This window comes from Cherax quadricarinatus, unplaced genomic scaffold (genome assembly GCF_038502225.1).
Source record: "Cherax quadricarinatus isolate ZL_2023a unplaced genomic scaffold, ASM3850222v1 Contig3446, whole genome shotgun sequence".
NCBI lineage: Eukaryota > Metazoa > Arthropoda > Malacostraca > Decapoda > Parastacidae > Cherax > Cherax quadricarinatus.
The window spans coordinates 7,788-22,023 of record NW_027198472.1 but is presented as its reverse complement, the minus strand read 5'-3'; the positions used below and the strand labels follow the sequence as shown (position 1 = coordinate 22,023).

Below are 14,236 nucleotides of genomic sequence, written 5' to 3'. Positions count from 1 at the left end.
TTAACCAATACACATAATTCTTAATCAATCTTTGCCAAACAAACAGGAACTCTCCACACATACTTAAAATGAATATATGGAAGCTATCAATGTACTATTTAGTAAAAAACTGAGAAAGCTTTGGGTATATAAATCAGCTTAACAAAATCGTAATTATATACAGTCCTTGACCAACCTCTACCAAATGTGCATTGTTGTATGACCCTTTGGGTTTAGCACTTACCTCTGCTAGTAATAATAATAGTAATACCAAACAAGCAAGAACTCTTCACATATCCTTAAATACACAAACTCTCAATGCCTTTGTTGAAAAGATATCTGAGAAAATTTTTTATTGAAAATAGTACTAAAAAAAAGGCTGTGCAAAAATAGGGACTATAAAAATCATTTAAATGCTGGCATTTTGGGAATCTCCTTTCCTCATCAGCACTGGATGATGCATGATTCACTGTATAACAAAATTAAAAACCTAGTTAACCTTTTGGATTATCCATCAATTTGTAAATCATATTAAACAGGAGGTTTCGTGGGCGAGGAGCTTGGACTTCCAGCAAGCATGCATGAGCGTGTCAGATAGGAGTGAATGGAGATGAATGGTTTTTGGGACCTGACGAGCTTTTGGAGTGTGAACAAGGTAATATTTTGTGAAGGGATTCAGGGAAACTGGTGATTTTAATATATAGCCAGATTTGAGTACTGGAAATGGGAAGTACAATGCCTGCACTTTAAAAGAAGGGTTTGGGATATTGGCTATTTGGAGGGACATCTAAACTGTCATATCTGAGTGCCGATGCAAAGACAGTGATTATGTATGAATGATGGTGAAGGTGCTTTATGATGATGAAGGTTTTTTGTTTCTTTTTTGGATTCTTCTTTCTTTTTGGGTCACTCTGCCTCAGTGGGAAACAGCTGACATGTTAAAAAAAAAAAAATGTTTCTGGAACCCTAGCTACATCACCCTTTATCATAAAAAATTTCTTCCACATTATATGAAGTAAGATATTTAAAACTAGTGAATTAAACAATAATTTAAAACTAAGCCACTTGTAAAAATAGAATGGCTAAGGTTACAGCAAATGTAAGAGCACTGTACTGTTACTGTGATTTAAATGTAATGTTTCAAGTGGTCTTGTAACCATGCAGCCTGGTCTGAAGTCAGACTTTCCTGCCGACCACTTGGCCAACTACAATGCTTGTACTAACAATCTGCAGGCCCACAAAGCCATCAACAGCCTGGCTGATTCAGCACTTGTAGAAGGAAGCTGTCAAGCTTCTTCTTAAAAACTTCTATCTTCATTCTGTCAATATTTCTGATATCGGCTGGTAACATGTTAAAGAGTTCTGAATTACTGAATGCTGAGAATGTTCTCTGACTGTACTCATGCCTTCCCTACTCTTCACTGGGTTTATTCCACAATTTCTCCCAGACTTATTTTTGAATGGACAAATACAAAAATATATACAATACACAGAGAAGTAAATAATTTTTTACCACCTGTGATTTGTCATATATAAGTGAAATCATGTATAGTATTAGCTTGTACTACCTACTGTCCTAGTGTTGTCCGCTTGCTCACCTCCCTTTTCACACATTCTAGTTTTGAGTTTCTATCTCTGTCCTCTTTTCCTGACCTTTATCTTTCCCCACCCCTGCCCCTTTTATGAATGCAATCTACATTCATGTAATATACATTTTAAAAATAAAATTTTGTGTTGTTTATTATTTGTGTATATGTACAATGGTCTCTATTGAACAGTATGACCACACTACTGTTCTTTCAAGAATCAATACCTATGGAAACATTTGTTCAGTTATACATGAATATCTACATACAATATACACTTTACCAATGCATGACATTCCATCATGTGCCAATATGAATCCTTCTGGGCAGTCACAAATGAAGGATCCCATTAGATTTTGACAACGTCCAGGGGCGGGACACACATCATCTCGCTGCATATGCAAAAGATTAAATAAATATACATTTAATACTTTCAGTATTCAAAATATATTTCAGGAGAAAATCAAAATTTATTTCAAGAGAAAATCAAAATTTATTTCAAGAGAAAAATCAAAATTTATTTCAAGATAAAATCAATATTTATTTCAAGAGAAAATCAAAATTTATTTCAAGAGATTAGCTTGAGCTTATTATTATTTACACATGAACACATGCCCAAGCAAATTTTTTACATTTACTCAAAAGAACACAAGTGAGCTTGTTCACAGAAGATTATAAATAGGTCTAACCTGGCAAGTAGTGACCCATGAATTTATTACTGGTGTTCTGCTATACACACACTTTGTAATTCCTATACTGGGTCATGGAATTCAAACAGAAAGCATGCTGAGATCCATTGACACAAAATACATCTGAGTAAAATAGTAAAGACTAGGCCTAGTCTTCAAGGAGACAACATAATGATATACTGTGCTAGTGTGCTACAATATTTACCAGTCTAATGAAAATCATGAAAAAAGCACACAAGAAGGGCCCCACTTATACAGCAGGTAAGTTCTGGGCTGTTGATGTAAAGCAAAAATAGCTATAAAGTGAAAAATAGCCTTTTTTTTTTTTATTTTCAAATGCATATAAAAGCCTGATAACATGTTTACACTATCATATATTAAGTAAGCAACAGAACTAGGCCTTATAAATGCATATACAGTCATACATTACTTACCTTTAAATATTTTCATACTTAGCTTATAGTAAGAAGAGAATATATTTACTGTAGGTAGACTGAATAAATAAAGAGTGGGTATAACTGAAAACTGCTGCATTAGCAAAATGCTGTAAAGTGAGGCCCTCCTGTACTGCTAAAACAAAACCACTATGTATTACTGGCCATAAGACAACAAAAAAGAGAGATGGGAAAGGGAGGAGTTGAATCTGACATTCCTTCAAATAGTCATATTCTTGCATAACCTGGAGGGTGTTATACACAGGAATAAAACTAGAGTAGATTTACAGGCTTCACAGATGGGAGTTAATCATGCTTTTTCTGCATCAGCAGTCAACACAGTGGTTTCATATCCCATGAGGAAACTTTTCACACAGACAGTAGTTGTTCATCTCTCTGGAACTCTGCTCTCCATATTCTAAGGACTTTGAGAAGGAAGCCAGAAAGAACTCCTCTCAATTTTCATGCTTTGGTGGCAATAACAATGGGTTATAATCAGCATTACTGGTAGGTTTCCTGTATACTTCGTAAAAAAAAACTGTTGTTCTTCCTAATGCTGAGGATTTTCAGTTTGTTGAGCAGTCCTCCTCCTTTTCCTCCAATAACAAACAAACAACTTCATTTTGATAAAGTGGAGTATTGCACAGTACACAGTTATGGTAACTGACATGTATAAACTACTTTGTAGAAATTCCCTTGTTATGCAAAGCTTTTCTGGCAGCCTTAAAATTAACTTAAAATTACTAGACAATGAGACAAATATAGTACATGAGAATAAGAATACTTAGTTTATACTGCATTGAAGGTATCCAGTAATTCAATGTAAAATTCTAATTAAAGATACATTAAGGATGAAGCTAAGTACCTGAATTGATACAATTCTGGGGCAGAAGAGGGAAGAGGGAGGGGTTCATGCAGGGCGAAAAGTGGGTCTGGAGAAATTGAAGTCATTTCTAAGGAAATGGCAGTGAACAGAGAAGAAACGTCTAAATTTGCTAATTTCTTGCTGTGCAAGCTGCAACCATGACGTCTGAACAATTGCTTCCCCAAGTGCCTGATATGTGAGGGGTTTATGATTCCTAAAGGTTTTCAAAGGTATCTAGCAAGTTTCCCTGCTAGTTTGTATAGTGCACTTCCTATGATGAACATGATGGGATTGAGAGGATTGTTGGTCTTGCATATTTAAAGAAACTGTATATGTGCGCAGGACAAGCATAAGAGGTGAAATAGGTAACACAATTATACCCTATGAGGTGTTTTCTGGAGAATCTTAACGTGAACTGGTTAGAAACTTCTGTTTCCTTGTTCATGAGGGATCTGTGGACTATACTGTATGTATCTGTGTCGTCAAATAGTTCCACCAATTTATCAATTTATCTATACTGTTTGCCATTCATAATTTCCACTCCTCCTCTGGATCCTTTCCTTAAATTTCAAGAGTGAGGATGTACTTACAAGGGAATAACAAAGTAACCCTTTCCTGGAGGGCCAGGCTGAGCAGACCCTGATGTATCTGTCTGTCTGTACTTGTGGGTTACAGAATTGATATGTTGGTTGTTCTTACTGCAGTAGGCCTAATGGCCTACTGCAGTAGGCCAGTAGGCCTACTGCAGTACTTCATTTATTATCACTTATTTATTACCATTCATTTATTACTATTGAATACTGCAGTAGGCCAGTAGGCCTACTGCAGTATTCAATGGTAATAAATTGCAACTGCTTAGGTATGGAAAGAATGAAGAACTCAAAAGGAACAGATTGCATACAAAACTCAAGAGGATCATAATATAGAATGAAAGGGACATGTACAAGACTTAAGAATAACTATGTCAACTGATCTTTCTCTCAAAGAACATAAAAAGACAAAGGTCATGACAACCAGGAGAATGACAGGGTGGGTACTGAGAACCTTCAAAACATGGGAAATAATACCAATGATGACACTTTTCAAATTGCTAGTGCTCCCCCATTTGGAATATTGCTCAGTGCTCATGGTCCTAATCAAGGCAGGAGAAATATCAGAGCTTGAACAAATACAGAAATCATTTATGGCCCACAAAGAGCCAGTAAAGCATTTGAATTAGTGGGAATACCTTAAGAGGGGTTGTTGAGGTGGTTTGGTCATTTAGAGAGAATGGATCAAAGTAAAATGACATGGAAAGCATATAAATCTATAGGGGAAGGAAGGAGGGGTAGGGGTCGTCCTCGAAAGGGTTGGAAAGAAGGGGTAAAGGTGGTTTTGTGGGCTAGGGGCTTGGATTTCCAGCAAGCGTGCATGAGCGTGTTAGATAGGAGTGAATGGAGGCAAATGATACTTGGGACCTGACGATCTGTTGGAGTGTGAGCAGGGTAATATTTAGTGAAGGGGTTCAGGGAAACTGGTTATTTTCATATAGTCAGACTTGAGTACTGGAAATGGGAAGTACAATGCCTGCACTTTAAAGGAGGGGTTTGGGATATTGGCAGTTTGGAGGGATATGTTGTGTATCTTTATACGTATATGCTTCTAAGCTGTTGTATTCTGAGCACCTCTGCAAAAGCAGTGATATTGTGTGAGTGTGGTGAAAGTGTTGAATGATGATGAAAGTATTTTCTTTTTGGGGATTTTCTTTCTTTTTTGGGTCACCCTGCCTCGGTGGGAGACGGCCGACTTGTTGAAAAAAAAAAAAAAAAAACTTAGTCTTGAAAATGTACTCACTGGAGTGGAGGAGAGAGAGATACATAATAATATATACCTAGAAGGTACTTGAGGGCCTAGTCCCAAATCTGCACACAGCCATAACAACATACTGGAGCAAGAGATATGGGAGGAAGTGCAAGATAAACCCAGTGAAGAGCAGGGGCACAGTGGGCACAGTAAGGAAAAACTGTATCAACATTCGTGATCCCAGATTATTCAACATCTTACCAGAAGATATCAGAAACACTGCTGGAACAAGTGTAGAAGTCTTCAAGAAAAGACTGGACAAGTATCTTCACCAGGTGCCAGATCAACCAGGTTGTGATGGATATGTGGGGCAGCGGGCCTCCAGCAGCAATAGCCTAATTGACCATGCTAGCACCAGATGAGCCATGACCAGGCTCCAGGAGTAGAAAAACTCTTGAAACTCATCAAAGGTATATTAAAGGTATTCTTATGTTCTTATTTATTATTCTAATCAGGAGGAAGTGCTAAACCCATAGATGTTATGCATTACTCGAGGAGTAAGAAGCATTTCGGTTGGATCCAAGGGAGGATAAATTCAGTTACTTGGATCAAGAGCCCTTCACTGTACAAAAACATAACCCTCTTCAGGGGTTATGTCCTTGTACAAGTAAGAAGGGTTGGGTTTGAGAAGAACCTGCCCAGCAAAGGGCTGTGGTCTTTCTGCAGCGCTCTTGTCTTATGTTCTTATATAAATGAGAAGGGTTGTGTTTGAGAAAAAATACCTAGTATAGGCAAGTAAGATTAATTAAGTGCTTCTCTATTCTTATGTTTACAGAAATACTCTTTCATATTTTTTACTTAAATGAAACTTTCATATTTAACTCAAAACCATCTCCTGCCAAGGCAGGGTGACCCAAAGAAGAAATCACATTCACATTCTCAGAGCTGCTCAGAACCATCACAACCCAATACCCCAACAATATGAACATGGTGGTGATTCACAGAACAAGTGATAATTTCTTAATTTTTTGGGTGGTTTGCACTCATCAGGTATTAGTTTGGGCATATTTACTTGGTAAAACAAAACCTTATTTTATGGCCGGTAATATATGGTACAAAACAAAAAGCTGGTATTAGAAGGTGCTTATGCAATGCTTTCACAAATCCTTGGAATCAGTAAATCACTAAAAACAAATAATACTTTCCAAAGATAATAAACTCCTAATCTCAGAAATAGAGCTGTCCTCTTCCTTCATGGATCAAGCCTGATTACCTCTTATTCTCAAGACACTCCTATATTTGGTAATTCCTTGCAAATGTAATCATAGCAGGTGCTGTTTGTGAGACTACTTTTAATTAAAAAGTATTGGTGTTAATGATGTTACTATTTTTTTTTTTTTTTTTCAACAAGTCGGTCGTCTCCCACCGAGGCAGGGTGACCCAAAAAAAGAAAGAAAATCCCCCAAAAGAAAATACTTTCATCATCATTCAACACTTTCACCACACTCACACATTATCACTGCTTTTGCAGAGGTGCTCAGAATATAACAGTTTAGAAGCATATACGTATAGAGATACACAACATATCCCTCCAAACTGCCAATATCCCAAACCCCTCCTTTAAAGTGCAGGCATTGTACTTCCCATTTCCAGGACTCAAGTCCGACTATATGAAAATAACCGGTTTCCCTGAATCCCTTCACTAAATATTACCCTGCTCACACTCCAACAGATCGTCAGGTCCCAAGTATCATTCGTCTCCATTCACTCCTATCTAACACGCTCGTGCACGCTTGCTGGAAGTCCAAGCCCCTCACCCACAAAACCTCCTTTACCCCCTCTTTCCAACCCTTTCGAGGACGACCCCTACCCCTCTTTCCTTCCCCTATAGATTTATATGCTTTCCATGTCATTCTACTTTGATCCATTCTCTCTAAATGACCAAACCACCTCAACAACCCCTCTTCTGCCCTCTGACTAATGCTTTTATTAACTCCACACCTTCTCCTAATTTCCACACTCCGAATTTTCTGCATAATATTTACACCACACATTGCTGATATTGATGATATTTTCAGTCACCAAATATTAATGACTGAAAAAGAATCTATGCAATGTAACTGTAATACTCATGAACTTAATAAAGCAATGAGGGGCAATCAGCGTCACAAGTTAGCGATTGTTTGATTTTTTACATAGGATAAAGAAAGCTGAAATTACTGTACTTGGGGCAACATCCCTTTTCCAAATTATGGCAAGCACTGCTCAATGAAATTCTGACAAAAGATAACTTTTTTTTTTAACACACTAGCCATCTCCCATCATGGCTGGGTGACCCCCCCCCAAAAAAAAAAAAAAAAAAAAAACTTTCACCATCATTCACACTATCACTCTCTTCTAGAGGAGCACAGATAAGACAGTTTAGATGTCACTCTAAACAGCAAATATCCCAAACCCCTCTTTTAGAGTGCAGACACTGTACTTTCCACCTCCAGGACTCAAGTCCAGCTACTGGATACTGGATAATATTTTACATAAAACTCCTGGAATTGAGTAAGAGGTAAACCTCATATAAGACATCTGTCAACCTACCTCAGAGCATTCATTAATATCACGACACTGCTCTCCATTTGGTGTGAGGGTATAGCCATCAGCACACTCGCATCTGAATGAACCTTCAGTGTTTCGACAGCGACCATTGACACAAAGACCTACGTTGATCAGACACTCATTCACATCTGTACAAAGAGAATACTACAAAAGTTTGTGGCTTATAAAATGTGAATAGAGATGTCATTTCTGTTACTGCCTCCTCCTCCTAATAATAATAATAATAATAATAATAATAATAATAATAATAATAATAATAATAATAATAATAATAAATTTATTTTCACATGATACATGGTTGTACAAAGGAACATAAAAGTTGGGTGTACATGCCAAAAGCCCCTTTGTATGCGGAGCATTTTGGGCAAACTTAAAATTAACTTAAGATTAATAAGGCAATAACAGTTCATATGGTCACTGGATGAGTTACAGCAAGTACAAGAGAAATTAGTATTATTAGGTAATGCTATATGACTTTAATAAGTCTAGTACAGAAGTTCAGTAGAGAATAATTACACTACTGAATTAGTTTATAACAATTTACAATATGATGTATTACAATTTAGTACTATTTAAAACAATGAAATTTAAGAATCTTAATTTAGAAGTAATGAGTAAATGGTTGAGCAATCCTCAGTACAATATGAAGTACAGTGGTACCTTGGGATATGAACTGAAAATGTGTAATACATGATTAACCCTTAAATGGTCCAAACGTATATATACGTTTTTTCAACATCTGAAAGTATGTAAAAAAATGTAGATCTTCTTTTTTGTTTTACATTTGAAAATGTGTAAAAAAAACTTTTATCTACATTTTTTTTGTTATATTTGAAAATATGTAAAAAAAAGTAGATCTACTTTTGTAGCTACGAATTTGAACGTCGATCTGTTTGGACCGTTTAACCCTTTGAGGGTTTTGGTCGTACTAGTACGTCTTACGCGTAGGGGTTTTTGACGTACTAGTACGCATAAATTCTAGCGGCCTCAAATCTCGCAGGAAAAGGCTGATAAGCCTAGATGTGAGAGAATGGGTCTGTGTGGTGGGTGTGCGCAGTAGGAAAAAAATCTGGGACCCAGTGGTGCATTGTGGGAATGCCATCATAGTACACAATTTCCACCGTGCCCTGCGGTAAGAAGTTCCTCACTCCTCGGCGAATTGGGACACTTTTGTTCCCCAGTGACAGTTCTAATACAGATGGAAGTGACAGTGAAGATGAGTTTCAAGGTTCTGGTGAGGTTTTGACCGAAACTAATGACCATAATATGGGTAATAGTGAGGAAAACCCAGACAACCCACAGCCTTCCACCTCTGGTGCTGGGCCGTCGTTCAGTTGTACCAGAATCAAAGAGGAAACTCCTATTTTCCAAAATCCCAGACTCAGATGTGAGCATTGGTGATGATAATGATAGTGATTATGAACTACAAGCTCTTCAAACTTGTTCCAAGAATGGAGGAGGCAGAGGAGGAGGCAGAGGAGGAGGAGGCAAGAGGAGGAGGAGGCAAGAGGAGGAGGAGGCAGAGGAGGAGGAGGAGGAGGAGGAGGAAGAAGAAGAGGAGGAGGAGGAGGAAGAAGAGGAGGAGGAGGAGGAGGAGGAGGAGGAGGAGGAGGAGGAGGAGGAGGAGGAGGAGGAAGAAGAAGAATACGTAATGATAACAATAATACATAATAATAATACATAATAATAATAATACATAATAATAATAATAGGTAATAATATTAATATGTAATAATAAATGTTCACCCATGACAGTAACAAGATAAGGGGAGATAACATCTGATAAGTGCTGACGTTTGATGAGGGTAAATGAGGGTAGAGCTGATGCCAAAAGATGAGATGAACATCGCCCTCCCTTTGTTTTTGCTGGTATACTAACATTTCTGTCTGTCTATTTGCCTGTCTGTCAAGCTCCCTGTCTATCCATCTAGCTCTCTGTCTCAGAGAGCCACAAGACTACGTCATGACTTTTACTCACATCTTCAAGCAGAGTATAGCACTTTGTCTGGGTTTCTTGGGTTATCCTAGGTAATTTATACTATGTATACTTGTATTTATGTGTACCTGTGAGACAGAGATAGACAGACAGATAGAATGAGGGAGAAAGATAATTAGATAGAATGGAGGAGGGGAAGCAGCATCCGACCCCATTGTTTTGACAGGCCGGAGGGGGAAAGAGTAATGAGCCAATATGTCACTTTGACAGCTGCCGACTCCTTGTAATTTACACTATGGACGAGGAGGAGGAAGAGTAGGGGGAAGAGGAAGAAGAGGAGGAGGAGGAAGAGGAAGAGTAGGATGAAGAGGAATAAGAGGAAGAGGAGGAGGAAGAGGAATAGTAGGAGGAAGATTAGGGGGAAGAGGAGGAAGAGGAAGAAGAGGAGGAGGAGGAAGAGTAGGAGGAAGAGGAAGAAGAGGAGGAGGAGGAAGAGGAGGAGGAGGAAGAGGAAGAGTAGGAGGAAGAGGAAGAGGAGGAAGAGGAAGAGTATGAGGAAGAGTAGGGGGAAGAGGAGGAAGAGTAGGGGGAAGAGGAGGAAGAGGAAGAAGAGGAGGAGGAGGGTGGAACACTAGTACACTGGTACTGGTACACTAACATTTCTGTCTGTCTATTTGTCTGTCTGTCAAGCTCCCTGTCTATCTGTCTATCCGTCTAGCTCTCTATCTCAGAGAGCCACAAGACTGTGTCATCACTTTTACTCACATCTTCAAGCAGAGTATAGCACTTTGTCTGGATTTCTTGGGTTATCCTAGGTAATTTACACTATGTATACTTGTATTTATGTGTACCTGTGAGACAGAGATAGACAGACAGATAGAAAGAGAGAGACAGATTGAAAGAGATAGAATTAGGGAGAAAGATAAAACACCATTGTGTATGACACCATGTTTCAGAGTTCCACAAGCTGCAGAACTAATAGGAATATGTTCAGTGACTGTATATTGGTATATATATTATAGAACAATAATAATAAACAATGTTTTGTATTGTTTGTTTTTGTAAACAAGTTTTGTAAACAATATATTGATAATTATGTTTGTGTGCTTATTGTGTTGTATACAACGAGTGTATATATGTACATTGCACCTTACTTTGGTCTCATAGGCCACATAAGTTATGTGAAAAAATAAAATAGTGAAAAAAACAACAAACCTTCAAATACAAGTAAATCAAAGTTTACCGGGTGAGCGGCAGTCGCCGCTGTTGCCATACGCGGCTCATTTTCTGCAAACTTCATGCATCCATATCTCCGTAAGTATTGATGGTAAATTTTTTTTGTTTATCCTATAATGTTTAGAAAAAAAAACTCTATTTTTTCATAAGAAAAAATAATTTTTTTTTTTTTGAAATTTGGCCGACCCTGAGAACGAGTTTCGGAGAGGGCCTGTCGACCCTCAAAGGGTTAAGGGTTAAAGTATTAAATGATTAAATATATGCATATAAATAACAAATGCCTAGTGCTCTAATAAAGCTCATATTATCAAGTACATTTCTATAGATATGCTTTGACTCTCAATTATCTTTCAGTCATGTCCCTAATCTAATTAATAGCTTTCCAAACGTAATCTTAAATTTTTTTTTTAACAGACCGGCCATATCCCACCAAGGCAGGGTGGCCCAAAAAGAAAAACGAAAGTTCCTCTTAAATTTAGTAATTTATACAGAAGGGGTCACTAGCCCCTTGCTCCAGCATTAAACCCTGGACCCAAGTGGTGAGAGGCGTGACTCTCACCACTGGGCTACCCCGTAGGGTATAAAGAATTTTTGTGGTCGCTGCCGCACCCTTTACCCCCTCCCTCCAACCTTTCCTAGGCCAACACCTACCCCGCCTACCCTCCACTACAGATTTATACACTCTCGAAGTCATTCTATTTTGTTCCATCCTCTCTACATGTTCAAAACCATCTCAATAACCCTTCCTCAGACCTCTGGATAATAGTTTTGGAACTAAAAGGCAAAGAAACAAACTATCACTAAATAATAGTCCACGACAGATATAAGGTGCAAAGAACTGTAGCTGTTGAGGGTCTTAAATACTGGCACTTTAAAGTCAGAGTTAGCAGGATAAGCTTTTGCAAATGGGGCCATCTTGAAACTTGCAAAATAGTCAGATAGTCAGGAAAATCCTTAATACTGGTCTGATTCACAGCAGAATGAAACTCAGCCTACATACCTGATATTATATAACTAGACACTGGCCACAACATACCAGTTATAGAGATATTACATACACAAAGGAGAAAGAAACTTAATGATGACTAATTACTGTCCAAACTGGATTGAAACATCATCATAAGTTTCTTTCTCCTATGTGAGGGCTATCTGTGTTTGATCCAGTCAAGGTATTGTACCTCTGTGTTCTTTGAGATATTACATAACCTGTTGTAAGCTACCAGTGTATAATTTGTGCCAGTATCTGTTGGTCCTGTGGTGCATCCTGTAAGTCATAACATCAATAACCTAAGACAAAATGTATGTATAATTTGAAACAAAACACTGCATGAGCTTACCGATACAGTCACGGTTAGGGCCAATCTTGAATCCTCGATAGCACTGACACTGGTAGGATCCCATGGAATTAAGGCATGTGCCATTATTGCAGATATTGGGGGAACGGACACATTCATCCAAGTCAATGCACGAGGAGCGGTCTGCTGTGAGCACATAACCTGGGTCGCATATACACTGGAAGCTTCCCTGAAAATTATTGCAGACACCATGTTGACAAACCCCTTCGTGTTCACATTCGTTGATGTCTGCAACACCAAATACATTAAAGTTATAAAAAAATGACTCGAACATTATATATTTAAGTGCTAGGACAGTAACTTGATAATATTTTTATTCAAAATTTTACAATGTGTGTATAAGTGATGGAGGTAGTAGGTTGGTAGACAGCAACCACCCAGGGAGGTACTACCGTCCTGCCAAGTGAGTGTAAAATGAAAGCCTGTAATTGTTTTACATAATGGTAGGATTGCTGGTGTCTTTTGTCTGTCTCATGAATATGCAAGATTACAGGTACATCTTGCTATTTCTACTTACACTAAGGTCACACTATACATGGCAGGAAAAGAGCGAGTATAAATGTATTAATTCCAGGATTATGCAGAGTAAAATAAAAGTTGGATGTGAAAAGTGAGTTATAGCAAGTTATTAGAATGTGGGGCAGAAGTTTGTGGTTATAGGAGGGTGGGGGCAGGAGGAAAGAGGAGTGATTGGTGGAATGATGAAGTAAAGGGTGTGATAAAAGAGAAAAAGGTAGCTTATGAGAGGTTTTTACAAAGCAGAAGTGTTATAAGAAGAGCAGAGTATATGGAGAGTAAAAGAAAGGTGAAGAGAGTGGTGAGAGAGTGCAAAAGGAGAGCAGATGATAGAGTGGGAGAGGCACTGTCAAGAAATTTTAATGAAAATAAGAAAAAATTTTGGAGTGAGTTAAACAAGTTAAGAAAGCCTAGGGAAAGTATGGATTTGTCAGTTAAAAACAGAGTAGGGGAGTTAGTAGATGGGGAGATGGAGGTATTAGGTAGATGGCGAGAATATTTTGAGGAACTTTTAAATGTTAAGGAAGAAAGGGAGGCAGTAATTTCATGCACTGGTCAGGGAGGTATACCATCTTTTAGGAGTGAAGAAGAGCAGAATGTAAGTGTGGGGGAGGTACGTGAGGCATTACGTAAAATGAAAGGGGGTAAAGCAGCTGGAACTGATGGGATCATGACAGAAATGTTAAAAGCAGGGGGGGATATAGTGTTGGAGTGGTTGGTACTTTTGTTTAATAAATGTATGAAAGAGGGGAAGGTACCTAGGGATTGGCGGAGAGCATGTATAGTCCCTTTATATAAAGGGAAAGGGGACAAAAGAGATTGTAAAAATTATAGAGGAATAAGTTTACTGAGTATACCAGGAAAAGTGTACGGTAGGGTTATAATTGAAAGAATTAGAGGTAAGACAGAATGTAGGATTGCGGATGAGCAAGGAGGTTTCAGAGTGGGTAGGGGATGTGTAGATCAAGTGTTTACATTGAAGCATATATGTGAACAGTATTTAGATAAAGGTAGGGAAGTTTTTATTGCATTTATGGATTTAGAAAAGGCATATGATAGAGTGGATAGAGGAGCAATGTGGCAGATGTTGCAAGTATATGGAATAGGTGGTAAGTTATTAAATGCTGTAAAGAGTTTTTATGAGGATAGTGAGGCTCAGGTTAGGGTGTGTAGAAGAGAGGGAGACTACTTCCCGGTAAAAGTAGGTCTTAGACAGGGATGTGTAATGTCACCATGGTTGTTTAATAT

The 14,236-nt window shown here is 38.1% G+C and overlaps 1 protein-coding gene across 1 annotated transcript in view; it reads right to left on the bottom strand.

Moving 5' to 3' along the window:
- Positions 1 to 12,761, bottom strand: part of LOC138852023 (fibrillin-2-like) — a 29,412-nt gene extending 16,651 nt beyond the window's left edge. Inside the window, exons 1-3 of the mRNA XM_070081638.1 lie at positions 12,455 to 12,761; positions 7,928 to 8,073; positions 1,849 to 1,957 (exon numbers count right to left, since the gene is read on the bottom strand). Coding sequence (XP_069937739.1) covers positions 1,849 to 1,957; positions 7,928 to 8,073; positions 12,455 to 12,746 — 547 coding nt within the window. The 5' untranslated portion in view covers positions 12,747 to 12,761. The remainder of the gene's footprint in view (positions 1 to 1,848; positions 1,958 to 7,927; positions 8,074 to 12,454) is intronic.
- Between the last annotated feature and the right edge of the window lie 1,475 nt (positions 12,762 to 14,236).